The sequence below is a fragment of the Typopeltis vanoorti genome, chromosome 5 (genome assembly GCF_054136105.1).
Source record: "Typopeltis vanoorti isolate ZY-2024b chromosome 5, IOZ_Tvanoo_1.0, whole genome shotgun sequence".
Lineage (NCBI taxonomy): Eukaryota > Metazoa > Arthropoda > Arachnida > Uropygi > Thelyphonidae > Typopeltis > Typopeltis vanoorti.
In genome coordinates, this window is record NC_143553.1 from 61,214,910 (window position 1) to 61,235,347 (window position 20,438).

Sequence of the window (20,438 nt, forward strand, 5' to 3'; positions counted from 1 at the left end):
TTTATGGTTCTCAAAAGATAAACGTTTTTCTTCTAGCCCATCTAGGCATTCTTGTTATCTTCCATATTAATAATGGGTATGCCAGTTGATATCAATTGGTCCATTTAGAAGAACAAGATTACATTTGTTTCTGTGAGATGAATAAATGGAGATCTTGCAACTCGTGCTATATCTTCCAGGCACAGAATCCATTGGAAAGACTAAAGTGTTACATGAGACTGATTTTTTAATAGATCAATTATATGAAGAGAGTTATAAAATACTGATTTTAAATAAGGATGACTGCTGAAACTTTCCAGTTTTTTGATGTGATTGTACTGAATACACCATGCCACCACTACTGCTGTTCGTTGGAATGACTTTTTTTTTTACAGTGGTCTCTAATGGGGTAAGATCAAGTTTTCCTCATGCTTGTAACCTCATATTTGTGATGTGCTCTTTACAATACTACCATACCTTACAACACTTCTCTTTAGGATAATCCTCTTGTACAACATTTTTCAATTATGACCAATGCCCATTTATACGATGCTGCATTTGCTCATATGACAGTTTTAGCAACATAAAACTGCCATGAATTAGCAAATTCTCAATATTTGTGAACTCAGTTTATTTACAATGGCATTCTGTTCCTATGTTGACCAAAACCTAGACATGTTTGGTCAACATGGGAACAGAAGAATGAAAGTTGTTCATTCTAGGCTCCACATAAGTCACAGTCATCTTACACATTCTTATTTACTGAGGGCTGATGGCCCACCTATGTATGAGAAAGGCAACACCTGTTTCACCATTAGTCATATTCTGGTGGAATGCAAGCACTTCGCCTTAGAAAGGAATGGCATTTTTACTTATCTGACTGAGTCCTATACATTCAGGCAGATGTTATCAGACTCTGACTAATTGCATGACATTTTTAAATTTTTACAAATAATTAATTCATTCAAACACATTTAATCATAAATTTCTTTATATGTAGATTTTTATTATTATTATTTTTATATCTGATCCACACACGAAAGGCGACAAGACCTATAGCACATTAGTGTCATGTGTGGGCAAGAGGAATAGAAGAGAGGAGGAGTCTGTTCACATTTTTCTTGAACAGATGAGGGTTGTAATCTTTGGGGAAGGCAGAGTCAAGGAGACTGTTCCAAAAGACAGAAATTGATGGAATGAAAGAGGAGGCAGTGAAGTTGGTTCCGTGAGTTTCAAGATGATCTGTAAAAGGGTGTTGTTAGCAGAGGCTCTTGTTTTAATGATTTTGGAAGAGAATGGAGGAATAATAGTGACCAATTCAGCAGAGCACTGTGCAGAGCCTTATGAATCTTCTACAGATACATGAATGTATCTGTAGAAGAGGCATAGGGCAGAAACTGAATGTCTGTGAAAGAAGGATCATTAATTAGCTAGATTGCCCTCTTCTGGATGAATCAAGCAATCTTAAAGAGGATTTTGGTGCACCACCCCAAATATGAGAGCAACATTCCATGGCTGGATGGATTTGGGCTTCGTATGAAATTAGCAGTTGTGAAGGTGTGAAGTAGTAACTTGTATGAAAAGTACACTACACTACACCAATTTTTTTGGCACCTATCGAAGCTATAGTGGAAATATGGTTGTGCCAGGAAAGATCAGAGGCATAGGTCAGTCCAGAAGAGAAATCTGATCATGGTTTGGATATCTCAATATTATTGAAGGTAAGGGAGAGGGATGTGAACTCTTTCTTCCAAGAGATCAGACAGGACTGAGTTTTCGTGGCATTAAAGTTTATAAGGTTGTCCTTGCCCCACTTTGATATAGCTAGGAAATCTGAGTTCAGGTCCCTGGTTGTGGTAGATCTTCAGGATTCTAATACTTTAGCACTATAAGGTTTGTTGAATGAAAAGGAGAAATGGAGTATACTGTCATCAGCAAAGCTATGGATAGGATTGGAAGTCTGTTAGAGCAGGTCATTTACTCAAGAGAAAGAGAGAAGAGAAACCACATAACTCTGGGAAATCTGAGGAGAGAGTAAACTGTACACCATGACACATAGTGAGCGACCAGTGAAAAAGTTGGTGATCCAGTTGCAGAGTGAAGAAGAAAGAAGTGCCTTTAAAGTGCCGATCAAATGCCTTTAAAATGTTGAGCGAAACCATGCAACCATTCTGCATTGTTGGTACTAAACATTATACATACATTTTATTTACTCATTTGTCTTTTTATTATTATTAAGAAAGATTTCCAGGGAGTCAGGAACTCATCGAGAGAGGCCATACCGTTCGCACCAGCTGTCATACCTGTTCTTGAATTCATTTACACTACTTACCTACACAGTATTCAATGGCAATCCATTCCAGTCATGTACCACTCTATGAGAGAAAAATTCATTCTCCACTTTCAAGGGTGCCCTCATTTCCTTTCTGCACCCCCTCCATAAAATGAAAAAATTCCATTTACTGAAATTCTGAGAGTTACAAACTTTTAGTAGTTTGTAACTTTCAATCATATCACCCCTCTTTTTCCCTGTTTGCTAGTGTCGGCAGCCTACAAATTTTCAATCTGTCTTCATAATCAGTATTCTGCAATCCTGATATCACTTTGGCACTCCCCAACAGTACAGTAACGAGGGTATGAAGTGCCTGTAGCAAGTGTCTAACTTGCGCCTCCTAACCCCAAAATAAAACTTTTGAAATGTAACAAGTTAAAGTTTACTAAATGCAATATGTTAAATATTTACTATTAACCCCCATCAAAATGAGTTGCAGTATGTTGCAGAATTTGTGTGTCTAAAGTGGCGTATTGCCAAAATTTAAAAATACAATATAAAATAGTGGACTTTTATATCTATTTATTTATTTTTATTTTTTTATCAAGGTCTTGTAAAGAGGCAAAATGACTTCCTTTTCTTTACATGTCAAGGTTCATTTCAGCATTGCAATTATCTCTTAGTTGTTTTTACACTTTTTGCTATATGACCCTTGAACTTCAACTTCCTGTCTACTAAACTCCAAGATCCCTAGCCTGATTAGTTTCTTCTAGCAAAATCCCACCAATATAATACAATATTGAATATCTAATCACACCAAAGTGCATCACCTTACATTTATTAACATTGAACTGACATCCATTTTTCCATGCCCACAATTCCAGTCTATTCAAATCATTTTGCAAGTACTGGGTATCAGTAGCACTCCTGGTTACTGTACCTATTCTTGCATCTTCAGCAAATAGCTGTATGTCACCTGTCAAATCCTTCCCAGTGTCATTAATGTACAGATTGAATAACAATGAACCAAGCACTGATCCTTGACTCACACTACTGGTTACCTTGAATCTTGCAGATTCATACCCTCCCCCCCCATACATGACTTTTTGATATCAGTCAGCTATCCTCTTATCCATGCCATTAGTTTATAATCCAATCCCATATTCTCCATTTTATGTTACAGTCTTCCATGCTGTATTCTGTTAAAAGCCTTAGCAAAATCCAAAAGTATCATGGTGATTTGTCTAACTCAGTGGTAACATTATTTTAGAATATAAGCAAGTTGCTAAAACATGACTTTTCCTTAATAAACCTATGCTGTTCATTGCAAAGTAGCGATTCTCTGTCAATCCATTTCTGAATGCGAGCCGTAACCAACTTTTCCAAAATCTCCCCACCATTCCAGAGATGCTAATAGTTAAATAGTTGGATACATCAGTCTTAGCACCACCCTTGTGCAATAGGACTTCCATATTCTGAGACTCAAATTATATAGCCAAGTTAAAGGAATAGCTTGTTCAGCTGAACACTCTTTCAATCATCTATGCTGATATCCCATCAGACCTGGTTGCAAATTCTTATTCAGTTTCTGCAACAGTTTTAATAACTCCTCCTCACAGTGGTACACCCAGGGAGGGGGGCCAAGGGGCACTGCCCCCCCCCCCCCCCAAAAAAAAAGAAAAAGTTAAAATACACTGAAAAATTTTCCAAAATACTTTTCCTAATTAAAATTCATTTTTTATTTATGTTGTGTCATGTCTTCTATTTCTATACTACTTATGAATTAGCAGTCACATAAGGTGAGAGTACCCTATAGCAGTGTTTCTCAACCTGTGGTCCGCGACGATGGGACAGGTGGTCCACAGGCAGAAATTAACCAAATAAATCTATATATTTTAATTATCCAAACAAAACAAATTAAAATTGAATAAGTAAAAATTATTGAAATAAAATGGATACTTAAAAAATAAAAACTTGATCAGTGGATCTCATTCAAAGGTAAATATAGTCGGTTATTTTGTAGGAACATTTTTCTGTTTTGTGACTTTTCTCCCTTTACAGTAATTATGCCTACATTATTGTGTTATTATTCAACAATTGTTTACAGTTTAGAATGTGTATATAAATCAATATCAACAGTAGCCTGATTTCGAACGCGTGATGAAAGGGACGGGGAGGTTTGGAGCTTCCCTGGATAGTATTCAAAAGGTAAATACAATTGGTTATTTTGTATAGGTCCCGAAACTTATTAGTTTAGAATTTAACCACTGGGAAAGGGTTTGTGTCCATCTCAAACTCTGAAACAGAATTTGGAAACATATTTTCCGAATAACTTTTATAAGAAATTTCTGTGGGATCACGATCCATTTCAGGCTTGCAGTCACGAGAACGACTTTCGTTATCGAAAAAAAGAACAGCTAATTGAGCTTTCAAGTGACAGTGGGCTTAATATGCAATTTCGTGATTGTGGTTTGGCTTGATTCTGAATCTTGTCCTCACTGAGAAGTGAATTTCCCGAATTATCTGAAGAAGCATCGAAAATCGTCATGTAGTTTTCTGCAACCTATCTTTGCGAGAAGGGATTTTCATCACTCTTTCAAATAAAAATAAAACACAGAATTCGTCTTAGTGTGTGTGTGTGTGTGTGTGTGTGTGTGTGTGTGCGCGCGTGTGCGCATGCGTGCGTGCTGATCTTCGACTGAAGTTGACCAATATTGATCCAGATATGAGCAACTCTGCAAGGCCGAGAAGCTCATCCATCTCATTAAAAGTAAATAGTAAATAATTTTATCATATTATTTATTTGTTTAATAAAAATTAAAACTTTGTTCGATGATGATACACTTTTACTTGTTTACTTCCAAGTTAATTATGTTTCCATATATATTCAAAACATGCTTTTAGATTTATTATGTTATAAATGGCACAGTTTTTTTCCAAATGTTGGTAATCCCCACATAAGTTTTTAAAAAAATTACATAATGTAGTGGTCCATAGAATTGTTTTAGGCATTTTACTTGTCCTTGGGCTTCGAGAGGGTGAGAAATGCTGAGAAGTGAATTTCCCGAATTATTTGAAGAAGTCGAAAATCGTCATGCAGTTTTCTACAACCTATCTTTGTGAGAAATGATTTTCATCGCTCCTTCAAATAAAAACAAAATACTGAATTCGTCTTAGTGTGTGTGCCGATCTTCGACTGAAGTTGACCAATATTGAGCCAGATATCCAGCAACTCTGTAAGGTCGAGAAGCTCATCCATCTCATTAAAAGTAAATAGTAACATAATTATATAATTTTTTTATTTGTTTAATAAAAATTAAAACAAAGTTTTAATTTTTATCCACAAAATTTAATTTTTATCTATATATCCGGCCTGGTTGGCCAACTATCCAGCCAATACGCTGCGAGTTCGAATCCCACTATGGGCATAGATGTTTGTGATTGTCTGTGAAAATACTAGTGGTAGTGGTCGGCGGTAGACAGCGTTGGTGTAGATGGTGATGACGATTGTAGTTGTGGTTGGTGAAGACCGACAGTTGTAGAGTAGGTGCCCTTCCTCGATATGTCTTTGAACTACCTGGAGATGTTATGTAATAATAATATCAACAAGCTTTATATGTTCATTGTGCATCACATAGTTTGAATTTGGCACTTGAAAATGCTATATCTGTGACAAATAAGAAATTGCATTGGCATAATTGAAAAGGCACACAATTTTTTCAATACCCCTAAAAGACAAGACGTCCGTGTTATTTATAATATTATAATATTAATATCTTTTAAGATTTATAATATCTTTATTTAGCTTGCAAAAAATATTTGTGTGCACCTTACCATTGTCTAAAATAATGCAAAAAACTGTGACCTCTTAATTGCCCTAAATTTTGTTGATGATGATGTGGCTCAATTAAATACCATTCGTTAAACACCAGATTCTTCATTTAAAGATATTTATGATGAAGCATGTATAAAAGCCAATAATTTTAATATTGACATTAAAAAGCCAAGGACTTCGTCAAAACAAACATTAAGGTCCAATGTTCCAGCTGATTCTGTAGAAGAGTATTTCAGGAGAACTATTTCATTCCATTTATTGACCAAATATTGACTGAACTTCATGAACGTTTCATTCGGCACAGCAACATTTTGAAATATATTTTTTTCTCTTCTACCAAATGGAAAAGATGCTCCAACAGCAAGTGCAATGGAAGATTCTCGCCAATTGTGTGAATTTTATGCCGGTGATTTGCCTTATACAAATCCAGCAATTTTGAACGCCGAATTCAAGTTGTGGTATAAGAAATTTGAAAAATTGTTTGCAATAGCTCCATGCAAAAATGCCTTTGATACGGTTTCAAAGTGTGACAAAATGATATATCCTAACATCTATAACTTATTAAAAATATTTGCAATGCTTCCATTAACAACATGTGTCAATGAATGGTCATTTTCTAACTTACGCCTTTTAAAAATCTATTTAAGATCTACCATGACACAATCACGATTGAACGGACGGCTTTGCTATATATGTACACAGAGAGAGAGATTAATGTAACCACGACTAAAATAATTCAAGAGTTTTGTAAAAAGAAAATAAAACTGGATTTTATTATTTAAATAAATTTTTATAATTACCTAATGAATTTTATTTAATGAATTTTATTGAATGAATGAAATTTAACGAATTTTAGTTGAACGGATAAAAATATTTTTAATGCAAATTCATTGTATTAAAAATATTTTTATCCGTTCAACTCAACCCCCCCCCCCCGCCTCCCAACATTAAATCCTGGGTGTGCCACTGCATTAGGTCATCCGTAGATAGTTCCCTCCAATCTGATGGTTTAATGCCTGTTAGGTGGGAATTACTAGTTCCATCGGAATTTTAGACTTCCAGTGTTTAGTTTCAGACATTGCAGTCATGCATTTTGTCTTTGCTAACTCAAGAAGAATCTACGCCCAGCCTTTTAGGCCCAAATAGATTATTTTCAAAATTTTAGAACTCAATTTGAAGAAGGTAATAATTATTGGATCTCAAATTAGGAGTATTTAAAAGATGAAGAATTAAAAATGAGTCTTACTAAAAGTAGAACTAGAAGTCTGGAATTTATTGGAGATATTAATGGACTATTTTTGGGCAACAATAAAGTGGTAAAAATTATTTAAGTTAAAGGGATATTATATCCCATATTGTTTCTTAGCCGAATAAGAAACTCAAAGAGTTTCATGTCGAATATAGAAACTATATAAAGTTTGGCGATTCCAAGTGTAAGCAAATACCTGGATAGAGCAGCAACTGACCCTTGAAGGAAGTGCAAGCTGAGGCAACTCATACAAAGGGTGGCGCAAGCTCTGATCACTATTCTTGATATTTATCCGTAATGTGAACTTAACTCCTAGGAGCTGTATTATTGTTCAACATTATGAGAGAAGGTCACTACCCAGACCGGTTTTGACCTTTTTTGAGGTCTCATCAGTGAGTAGGTAGACCAAGTTAATACCAAGTTTGTAGCGAACAGAACTTACATCCCTTCTATGAGAATTGCCAAGAGGTGTCCTATTAAATTACTAATTATAATGAAGAGCCAAAGGCTTCAATTCGGCGACATGAACTTATTTAAGTTAAGGGATATTATATTCCATATTGTTTCTTAGCTGAATAAGAAACTCAAAGAGTTTCTATCCCTTAACTTAAATAAGTTCATGTCACCGAATTGAAGCCTTTGGCTCTTCATTATAATTAGTAATTTAATAGGACACCTCCTGGCAATTCTCATAAAAGGGATGTAAGTTCTGTTCGCTACAAACTTGGTATTAACTAGGTCTACCTACTCACTGACGAGACCTCAAAAAAGGTCCTGGGTAGTGACCTTCTTTCATAATGTTGAACAATAATAAGTTAAGTTCACATTATGGGTAAAACGTACTTCTGTTCGTACAAATTGCCTACTGGTTTCGCTAGTAACTGACTAGCTTTCTCAAGGCTTGCACAGTACAAAAAATGGTAAATGCAAAAAGGTTTAAGAATACAAAGAACCATTAGTACCTGTTAGGTAGCTAAGGTAACACGTTCGCGTGACATATCTACTCAGTATCATGAACACGCGTTACACGCAAACGCGTAATATGATTATTCGCGTACTGTAGCTCTGTTGAACTGAGGGAATTAATTAAATTTTTCCAAGTATCGTTCAGTATGGCCCCCCTGATTTCTGTTTAGGTTACTGCCCATACGTAGTACAATTGCTGCTTCTTTAAATACTCGATGTCTGTAATCCTCGTCTACGTAGGGCATGGAGCTGTTATTCCAATCTATAGTGTGGTCGAAGTTGAAAAGTGATGTGCCAATCCGGAGGTGATCGTTCTGTTGTGATTAACATCACTGACATGTTCTTTCTGTCTTATTTCCAGGCTTATCGAAGTCTGTCCAATGTAGGAAAGACCGCATGTGCAAGGAATATTATACACACCTGGATATTTATAAAATGGAACACTGTCTTTTGGAGATCTTAGAAACTGTCTTAAGCTATTTGTTGGTTTAAATACAACCCTGATGTTATGGGTCTTTAACAATCTCGCAACTTTTGTGGAAGTTGAACCTATAAAGGGGATGACTGCTGTTGAAATTTGTTGGGAGACTGTTCTTTGTTGTTGGTTATCTTTGTATAGAAATTTGTTGATGATGTTTCGAGGATAACCATTTTGTGATAGTGTTGTAGCTATATGAGACAGTTCTGCTTGAACTTCTTCCTCTTCGGAGATAAATTTTCTAGCTCGATTTCTCAACATGTGGATGATGCTATGTTTCTGTGACCTATGATGGTTTGAAGAGTAATGTAGATATCGTCCAGTGTCCATTGGTTTTTTTGTAAATTGACAGTTTGATACTGTTACCTTGTCTTCTTACTAGTAAGTCCAAGAAGTGTAGCTGTTCGTTATTTTCTACTTCTAGAGTAAATTTTATTTTATTGTGGAGTGCATTGATTCTATTAACAAACATATGTAGGTTTTATAACTTGTCCTTCCATATGATGAAGATATCATCCACATATCTCCACCATATAGAAGGTTTAGGAGTAATGCTCGTGAAGATTTCATCTTCAAATTTCTCCATGAAAAGGTCTGCACATGGTGGCGACAGAGGGCTCCCCATGGCTAGGCCTTCTAATTGTTTGTAAACCCTGTTGTTAACTTTGAAAAAATTTGATATTGTAGGCAATGCTTGAACATCTTTGTAATATATGCAGGAAAGAGATCTTTGATAGTGTTCATTACTTCTTCTACTGGTACATTCGTGAACAAAGACACTACATCTAGACTGGCCCTTATGTCTGTTTGTGTTATTTTAACTTTTTTGAGTTTGTCCACAAAGAAAGAAGCCGGTAGGCAATTTGTATGAACAGAAGTACATTTTAAATATATGGTCAATTAAACAATAAGTCTTATGTTATGGGTAAATATCAAGAATAGTGATCGGATCTTGCTCCACCCTTTGTATAAGATGCCTCAGCTTGCACTACCTTCAAGGGTCAGTTGCTGCTCTATCCAGGTATTTGCTTATGCTTGGAATCGCCGAACTTTATATAGTTTCTATATTCGGCATGTTTCTTAGCCGAATAAGAAACTCTTTGAGTTTCTTATTCGGCTAAGAAACAATATGGGATATAATATCCCTTAACTTAAATAAGTTCATGTTGCCGAATTGAAGCCTTTGGCTCTTCATTATAATTAGTAAAAATGATTACAAACCAGCTGATCAACAAAGAACAAATATTCCAAGACAGGCACCATGATCTCACTGAAGATTCACTTCCTTCATTCTCGCCAAGATTTCCTTCCTGAAAACTTGATGCGGTGATCAATTGGGCAAGGTGAACAGTGCCACAAGGACTTCTTAATAATGGAGTGATGATACCAGGAAAAACAGAAAGCCACTGAGAGGGTGTTGTTGATTTCTTCAAAGAGAGGCATGTGAAGGTGAAAAAGAAATAATTATGATTAAAAGAAATAATTATGAGCATTTTTAAATTTGTGTGTATTGTTAACATCTCTTTTTTCTTGTTTTCTTACGTAATGTAATAGTAAAATATCCAAGTATAATTTTTTAATTGAATATTTTTTAATTTATTTTATTATTATTATTTTTTAAGTCATTGAGCAATACTTACAGAAGATTAAGTTTTGGCATGCTTGTAACAAAGAACACTGATATCACACAAAGAGAAACAAGTCTGATTATTATAACATATCTTAAAAACAGGTCCACATATGAAAACAAGAATAATAAACAATAGTAATGAACAAAGACTATATAACAAACAGGTGGGAAGAGTACTTTAACAAACTCCTAAATGAGATGAACCTGCTGAGACTTTTGAACAGAATATGCCTTATACCTGTCATCTACAAATATTTAAGCCTTTACCAGAAGAAAAAAGTATAAAGCAGTTAAAACTTTGTTTGCTTACACTTGGATAAACGATGAAACCAAGAATATAATTTCTTGGCATCTTTAATTTATAGTATAATCAAAGTGAAAAAAAAAAAACTTTCAACTCCCATGGCATACCTTTTTTTTTCAACTAAAAAATATTTTGCCAAACAAAATAACTAGAATGTAGTATATGGGCAAAGAGAGCTCTGACATCTCAATAATTTGCTGAGATATCTGCATAACTGTGCTTGAATGGAGCCAGCTTGTAAGTTGACCAGTCATGGTGCATCAATTATGTTTTGCTGTTATCTTCACTAAAAACCGTGCCTAAAAATCTGTCTTCATTTTCTGTGGTAGACCAAGTGGTGCAATCTCTTAGCAAACATCTGGAACACATTCCATTGGTTTGAAATGCTGCCTGGAGCCTGGATACAATGCTATGTGAGATTCCAAACTCTCTGGCAGTATCAGTAATTCTGCAGTCTTCTTCAAGCTTTCCAATAATTCTTCCCTGTATGAAATCATCTAAATCAGGGGGTCTCAACTTTTTCCAGTGGTGTACCACTATATTTAATTCAAGGTATTAGATGTACCAGTAAGCAAATCTGTTTTCGTACCACCCAGCAGTGGCTCATGTACCATAGGTTGAGAATTCAAGGTATTAGATGTACAGTAAGCAAATCTGTTTTCGTACCACCCAGCAGTGGCTCGTGTACCATAGGTTGGAATCCCTGATCTAGATGATGTCTTTGAGACATAGTATTAGTAATTCTGCAGTCTTCTTCAAGCTTTCCAATAATTCCCTGTATGATATCATCTAAATTAGGGGGTCACAACTTTTTCCAGTGGTGTACCACTATATTTAATTCAAGGTATTAGATGTACCAGTAAGCAAATCTGTTTTCGTACCACCCAGCAGTGGCTCATGTACCATAGGTTGAGAATCCCTGATCTAGATGACGTCTTTGAGACATTACAAGACATCCAAGTTTGCAACTTTATTCCTTCATGAAAAGAGCATTCTTCAAACAGTGCAGCCTTTTTTCCTTTTATTCTGTGACCCCTTTGTATGCGATTCAAAAATTTGAATGTGTACCCACTTTCTATTTGGAATCATCAGTTATAGAAATTGCCACAAGCTGATTTGTTTGAATTTGCAGTTGTAATTTTCAGAAATGGTGTTTGTCCTTAGGTTTTGGACATGAGTGTAATTCGGCAAGTAAAAGGAAGGTGATTTTAATGGGAGATATTAATTATAAGCATGTGAATGGAAAGAATAGATAGTGTATGGTAATAAGGAGAGTAAATTTGTTGAGTTTCTGCAGATAACCATCTTAAGCAGCAGGTGACTGAAGCAACACGTGGTTTTCAGGTGTTGCATTTGGTGATATATACTCACAGGATGTGGTTGTCAATGAGGTATCAACACTGTCTCCTGTCGGTGAGAGTGATCATCTGGTATTGGTTTGGAAGGTAGTCAAACAGTAAACGGTTGTTATCAAGATATAGGGTATATACGTGGAACTATAAATTGGTGATTATTAACTGCTCCATATTCAACTAGCATCAATACATTGGGTTGAGGAGTTGTTTGATAGATTACCACATGATAAATTAGTGTACATGCTGCAGAAGATGGGATTAAATAACAAGTTGGTTAGGTGGATTGAAGATTGGCTTTCTGAAAAATATCAGTGAGTTGTGTAAGTTGGAGCATTGTTTCAGAAAAGGATGGTGACAAGTGGCATTCATTAGGATTCTGTTCTTGGGTCCCTACTGTTTAATTTATTTGTTCATGATATTTCATGTGGATTGAGAAGAGGTCTTCAAATATTTGCTGATGATGCAAAGTTAAATGGAATTATCATGTTAAATGGAATAATCTATCAAACACATAAGTACAAGAATATCACTGTATATGATTCTCCCTTATTTAACATACCTGCTACTTTATCATGAAATGCAAGTAAATTGCTAAATCAAGACATACCCTTTACAAATCCATGCTCATCATCATAAAGAATGCTATGCTCATCAAACCAATCCTGTATTCTATTCCTAACCAATTTCTCCAACACCTTGACTGCAACTGCAGTTATACAAACTGGTCTATAATTGGAAATTTCTGTCTTAGAACCACTTGTGGAGTGGTACTATTTGGCCTTCTTTCTACTCCTTAGTAAAATTCCCATTCCCACAGCCTTATTATATGACACCTCCAAGGAGTCCAAAGACTCATCGAGAGAGAGGGAGCACCTACTCTACAACTCTCCATCTCCACCACTCAATTCACCAACTATAGCATACCGCATCATTTACACCAATGCCATCTACTGCCCACCACCACCACCAGTATTTTCACAGACAATCGCAAACACCCATGCCCACAGCAGGATTCGAACCCACAGCCTTTTGGCTGGAGAGCAGATATGCCAACCACTTGAATTTATTAACATCTAATTCAATCAACACCTGATATATCTCTGAGTCTTTCACTTCTAGTTCTGCTAATACTTGCCTCCCTTCTATATATGCACTGCATAATTGATGCCAGTATGATATACACTGAAAAAGTGCTCTTTCAATAATTCCACTATATCCTTTGCAACTGTTATTCTGCTGCGATGACTGTCCACAATTGTCAACCAATTCCTCTTGAATATTTCCTACCACAGTTTTTCCACTGCTTATCTCATTTAGTAATCTTTCAAAGTAGTTACTCCAGACAATAGAATATCTTTATTTTCAGTTTTTACATCACTTTTATCATCTCTGATTACTTTTACATGCTGCTTTGCTGGCTTACATTTTTCTCTGTATTTGCTCAGAGCACATGCTGTCTTACTTGCTAGGAACTTTTGAAACACTTTCTTCTTTTCCATGACTATTAGACTTCTTGAGTCTATTGTGGAGTTCTGATTTTTCTATCCTTGCAGACAGCTTCTCAACATGATTCTCTGACTGAATCAGTTAGTCATTTCTTAAGAGTCTGTTGTAATTCTTGTTTTCAATTTTTTATTTATTTATTTTTTTGAATATATTTTGCATATTTGAGCCTGTACACTTTTCTTTTCAATATGATATTCAGTTTCATCCTGCTTTTTATTGAGATTTTAAATATATTAATTTTTTTTTGCTTCCAAATAAAGTATAAGTATGCTATTATGATATCTATAACAATTAAACAGAAATTTAAGTGAATATTTCTGAAATTACTTTCCTCATTGCAACAATTTAACTTAATGATCAAGCAGTACCCGTGTACTGCTTGATCATTAAGTTAAATTGTTACTTTTTTTGGGGGGGACATATGAATATATATCGTAATAATTAGATAATATGAAAAGCAACTAACTTACCTGAAAAAAAAAAAGTTATAAAGTGTAGTATGATGAGCTGAAAAAGCTGTGTGTGTGTGTGTGTGTGTGTGTGTGTGTGTGTGTGTGTGTGTGTGTGTGTGTGTGTGTGTGTGTGTGTGTAATAAAAGGACCTCCTAGATGAGTCTTTGACTCCATGGGGGTCTTGGGTGATAATAATAATAAAAAATTTTTTTCATTACAAACAGACTTTGAATTCCAGTCTCTTTCACAGGCATCACTATTCAACCACATGCCTTTTGATAATGAATCTCTGTTTATAATACTTATAAAAACAGAATTCACTTAAAATGCATATTAATTTGCATGCATTCAAGTGGGAATAGCTTATCTGCTTTGTTACCTTCATGCTGTGGGTTTAAATCCTACTGTAGCATGTTTTGTGAAAAGTCTTTAAGCAGTATACGAATTGATTGTCAGATAGTGTGATATCATCACTGCCACATTATTTATCAAACGTGTGAAAGTTAGATGAAAAAAAACAAGTTTTGATTTCTAGAGCCGGATTCCTAGTTAATTCCTGACCTATCCATCACATTAATGAGTTTGTTAAAGGTTTCCCTTCTTTCATGAATCAGATGATCATAAAAATATATGAAAAAATAGTTTATTAAAAATACTTTTTAATTAATCCACAAGTAATGCTTCAGTTCATAACAGTAATCTTAAACAGTCAATTCTATTAAACTAAGGTATAGTGTTTTTTTAATTTAGATGTAAGATACTGCTATGTGGTGGAGCAGCAACCCATTGGATGGCTTCTCTTCAGACAGTACTGTGAAACCATATCCCTTTATAACAAATGTAACACCTTTTTAGATGCAGTAGTAAGTAAATCTTTATAGGTTATTAGTCAAATATTTTTTAAGATTTTTTTTTTTTTATTTATCAAAAATTCATTCTCTTTCCTTCTCATTATTTCTGTAATATTATCAAATATAGCTTGACAAGTATAGTATAGTATAGTATTTTCAGCAAGGGTGAACTTGAAAAAACTAAAATGTTTGGCAGGAGAGTCATTGCTGAGTATAGCCAATGAATAAAAACTGATATGCCTAGATGTTGAAAATTTATTTATCACTAGGTTAGACTATAATAGATATAGATATAGTTTAATCCTTTATCCCAGTGAGAGCAAACAAAGTTTGCGCCTGAAAATATCTTCAGGGCCTTGGTGTTGCACTACTTACTGGATAAGATAGTACAACACTATATTTAGTCCTGAAGATATTTTCAGGCGCAAACTTTGTTTGCTCTCACTGGGATAAAGGATTAAACTATATCTATATCTATTATGATATGCCTAGAAATACAGGAGATATGATATTTAGGCTGTGAATCACTGTGATGCAAAGTTGAGGTATGCAAAGAAAAAATAAGTTGCTGTGTCAGGAATAGCAAAGGAAAAGGACCAAGAAGAAATATTTATGCAAAGTTCTTGGACTACATCACATTGAATATGTAGAAAATGGTATTAACTTTGGTATTCAGATAGGACATATTAAAATACCTCACTCTTTGGAAATGAATTCCTATTATTAATCAGACATTTCTGTGGAGTTTAGACCTTAAGGGATCATAGAAACTATCATTCATCCAATGCTTGCATGTCTCTCCTTAAACTCATTTGCTGACAACAACCACTTCTGGTAACCTGTTCTCCACAGTTTTGACCTAACCACAGTCATCCTCAATTTTTAAGAATGCTAACTCCCTTCCTGTCCCAGAGAAGAAGGCCATCTTTGGCTATGTCCAATTCTGTGTTCCAGTTTGTTTATACTTGTTCTGACTTGCTCTAGGTTCTGTGCTGGTCATTGCACTGATCTAATATTATTGTCTTCCAGTGCATGTTGATAATTATTGCATTTTATTGATGTGGAATGCTGTCATGCCATGTACTGGCACCATAAAATGGCCAAACATGAGAAACATAGTTGTCCAGAAAACATCATTTTAGAATCTAGCAATAACAGTTCCATGCATTATGCCAGTTAACGTAATCCATACCTTGGGGGTATGGATTACGTTAAATTGTCACCATGATGTGGGCTTTCATGACACCAAACTCCATCACACCTATGTAAATAGTATTCTCCAGGCATCTTCATTACATAAATACACCTATAAAATGGAGAGCATATAGCATAATTCACTGCTTCATGGTACATAAACTTTTGCTGTTAACAACGGTTTATGGGTTTAATCCCTTCCATGAAAATTCTCTACTTGCAGCTCTCTGTTTGTTGTTGAAGCACCTATGGGATTGCTTGTATTACCATACACAGATTCTCTAAGATGTGATGGTGAGAAGAACCAGCCTTCTGAGAGCATTGGCTGCTGTAGTATTTTAATTCTACTCCCTTATCCTGGGCTCAGGGTCATCTGTGGACTGCCATTCTTGTCATTGCTAGGTATGGACTTTGGAATACTTAATTGCTTAACAAAATATTTTTCACAATTATGTCGAACTATTCTTTTCTTCTCAAATGCTGTTAACTCTTTCCCCATAATTGTCATTTTGCATATTCTCATTCCTCATTGGAAATGATTACTTCCAAGCAAACTGCTGATTTTCTTTTTCTTTTTTTTTTTTTTTTTTTTGATTAAAAAAACAAAACAATAAACTGAATGATATGTATAGTTAGATCCATTTTCTGTAGATGGAGGGATGCACCATGACTTTTGGTAGGAGTGCATTTTAATTATTTTCTTGGGCATCTCCAGGGAGTCATGATTCATATAGTACCTATTATACTTCTTAAATGTATTCACTGACAGAGCACTCATAACCACCTGGTTATGAGTGCTCTGTCAGTATATAATATGTAATAGGTGGAAACCATTCCACCTATTACATACCCTCCAGGAAAAATGTCTAATCCACACATCTTTGCTAACCACACTTTAACACAATTTCCAGGGAGGGGAAATTGACCTTGTTTTCTCCCATAATGTCATCACATATTAAAGATTGACACAGAAAGTCTTCTGTGTCAATCCTGTGAGGGGAGGCTGGAAAATACTGATAAAAACCTAGAACAAAAATGATATTAAAGCAACTGATATAATATAACCATAAGAAAGAACATATGAGAATATAAGAACATAAGTTACCTTCATAACTCTGCTACTAGTATGTTCTTAATTGTGACTATATCAGTTGCTTTAATATCATTTTTGTTCCAGATGTTTATCAGAACTTCATAACATGTTTCTATCATATTCCCTCTTTTCTGACTGTCAACTAGTCTTTGTAACCCCACAGGCTTCAGTCCGTTCTCATAGGGTGCATTTCATAGACCTGTAACAATCTGGATCCCTCATCTCAGGATCCTCTCCACAACTTTCATATTTAGGTAGAGGTGTTGAAAATATTGCAACAGTTTAATGAAATTCAGTAGGGCAACAGTGGAATTAGATGGGAGCAGAATGATGATGGTTGAGGAAATGTGAAAGAAAGTTATCAGTGCGTCCATACTTGCTTATTTAATTTGAGTATCAAAAAAGCAAAGTCTCAAAGAAATGGAAGGAAAGCAAAATAATTGCACAAGAGTATTGCTAACAAGTGCGGCTGATTATAGAGAAATCAGTGTCTTTGGATTTGTATCGGTAAGACTGCTTAGAGTTCATATTATTATGTTTTTTTTATGTGACTTCTACTCTCACAAAAAGTTTTAAATCTATAATACAGTAGTACCATAAGTGGACTAAGGATTTTTTTTCTGTTTTCATTAATTTTATATATTTTCTTTGTATTTTTTTTAATTTACTTTTTTCCCATAATCTGAGCACTCTGCCATAGAGACCAAACACAGAACACAATTTCCAGCCATTTCTAGTCTCCATTAAGTGGGGTAGCCCACATCAAGCAATGAAGTTCATCTCCCACCTGACAAGAGTTGCAAACATAATGCCCATGCCAGGATTTGAACCTACAGCCTGTTGGTTGGAGAGCAGATATTGTCCCCACCATGCTAAACAAATGAATCTGGATTTGGCTACTTTTCAGGAAAGCAAGAAAATAGTTTCACTCTTGAATTAAAAATCAATACCTTCAAGTTTTGTAATTTATTGTATGTAATTATTAACACTTTTTCACTCCTTTTAACATATTGAGATAGATTTTGATCATTAGTTATAGATAATTAATAGATAAACATTTATTTAATGTGGAAAATGCATTTTCACATTGAGTATTTAGCTGTGAAAATATGCTAACCATTCTGGCAGCCAGACTGGCAATGCAGAAATAAATGTATCCTCTGTAGAGGACATTTGCTTTGTTAAAGGTAGGTTTTTGTCATAGCAACCTGCTTAATTTCATAATAAAGTGACAATAGTGGACAGGAAAGATGAATATACCACCATATTTTTCTGGTCATTGTGGATGTATTTTACAGAATATTTTTGAGAGGGCTGTTATGGTTTATAAAAATGAATGGAAATGAAAAATAGTCTGGTGAGAATGCCCACTGATAGGTATCAAAATAGTAGTGTATGGGAAGAGCATAGTCAAAGAAATCTAGGAATGGTGCGAGCCAGTTATTTATCACTAATGCTAAGTTGGGAAGGATGATAAGGAACACTTCTGATACAAAATGCATACATAAAGAATGATCTAAATAGACTGTTGCTCGGGATAATGATAGTGAGCATTATTTCAGTGTTGTCTAGTGTGGGATTCATTTTAGATTAAAAAAAAAATTATTGCATTTGGTTGAGTTTGTTGTAATCATCTGATGAGACCACTGATTAGAATGAAGACTGCCCCATTTCTTCAACTCTATCCATTATGTGTCACTTCTAAAAGTGACAGATAATGGATAGAGAGTTGAAGAAATGAGGCAGTCTTCATTTCCTGATATTGTTAAAGTGGAAAAGTTTATGAGAATATCATCATAACATATAACTGTGATAATGAAGACAGTGCCTACTATAGAAATAAGAAAGAGGAAACATAAGGAATTGATCTACCTCTTTGGATTGCTTCAATGAGATCACATGTGGATTGATTGTGCCCAGATTTTTATTTTAAAGTATTTATTTATTTTTATGTGAATCCCACTTAGTGACAAGTTATATGTTTAGTACCATATTTTATCTCTAGTGCAGGGCTCTGGACTTTCTCTAGAGATCAAATATGATATTTTGTCAAACTACTCCAGATCCCTAGTAAACAGGATGGTAGTCTCACACTAAGTGATGAAAATGTCTACCACTTGAAGACTCTTACAGATGTTCAAGTCACAGTAAAATTTGAACCTTTGCATGTTGGTTGGAGAGTGGAAATTCTATCCACTTAGCTAACTAGAGTTTGTAAAGAATGTGGAGACAGTGAAGATTCATTATTAGAATGAATTCAGAGATTGTGAACTTATATGTGAACATAAAAACATTGCCTCCATACCGCAATTGGAAGAACGATGGCATGTTGTGCCCTTTGATTGGAAAAGGCTTAAGTTTGATTCTCGTCATGACAAGAGAAATCTTTATATGGAATTTTTCAAATTGAAGGTGAGTTAGCCAATCTCATATGAAGGTAGCAGGGTTTATTCTCCTGAAAACTTGGGTTTTTCATCCAACATACAGACAAATCGGCCTTGAGTACACACACACAATTTATACTCTCCAACTAATGGGCTACAGGTTTGACTTTTCACTATAGGAATAGTTGTTTGTGAATATCTTTTGGTGGGAATGAATTTCATCTCTGGTGTATGAGATCACCCCACTTGTGGAAAGCTTGAAGTAGCTCAAAAAGTTCCATGTTTACCTTCTAAAGCAGGGTTTTGAGATCATATAAAAAAATAAAAGATAAAGTTAATAGTATCTAAATAATAAAAAAATAAAACTTATGCCTTAAAGGTTTACAAGCTTTTGTAGGTTTGATGTCACACACACACACACACGCACAAACAACTTGTAACTGTTAGCATGGATTGGAGTATTGTAATGCATTATATGAGGGTGGTCTGAAAAGTTTGATTTGTGAAATACCCCTCTACAGCTGCAATCACCTCTTGTTTCGAAGAAAAATGCTGACCAGCGAGAAAGAGTTTTAGTTTAGGGAAGAGATAGAAGTCAGAGTAAGCCAAATCTGGGGAACAGGGTAGATGTTCCAACAATTCATAGTGCAGATCCCTTAATTTTCACATTGCCAAAACACCTTTGTAGGCAGGTGCAGTGTTATGATGAAAGATGATTTTTTTCTTTTGCAAATAATAAATTTCGTTTAATCCTTTATCCAAGTGTAAGCAAACAAAGTTTGTGCAAAATAATATCTTCAGGACTGAGGGACAATATAATACCTTGCAAACAAAATATCTTCAGGACTGAGGTAAAGTAGTGCAACACTAGGCAACTCCAAGCAAAGGTG

The 20,438-nt window shown here is 35.0% G+C and overlaps 1 protein-coding gene across 4 annotated transcripts in view; it reads left to right on the top strand.

Moving 5' to 3' along the window:
• The window catches only part of LOC150106466 (G protein-coupled receptor kinase 2-like), a 550,841-nt gene that overhangs the window by 186,214 nt on the left and 344,189 nt on the right, over positions 1-20,438 (top strand). For 3 of the 4 annotated variants that reach the window (XM_090392458.1, XM_090392461.1, XM_090392459.1), the window contains exon 3: positions 14,777-14,889. In XM_090392458.1, coding sequence (XP_090248584.1) covers positions 14,777-14,889 — 113 coding nt within the window. Of the gene's footprint in view, positions 1-14,773; positions 14,890-20,438 lie in introns of those variants that run through there. The other variant, XM_090392462.1, reaches the window with a different exon arrangement.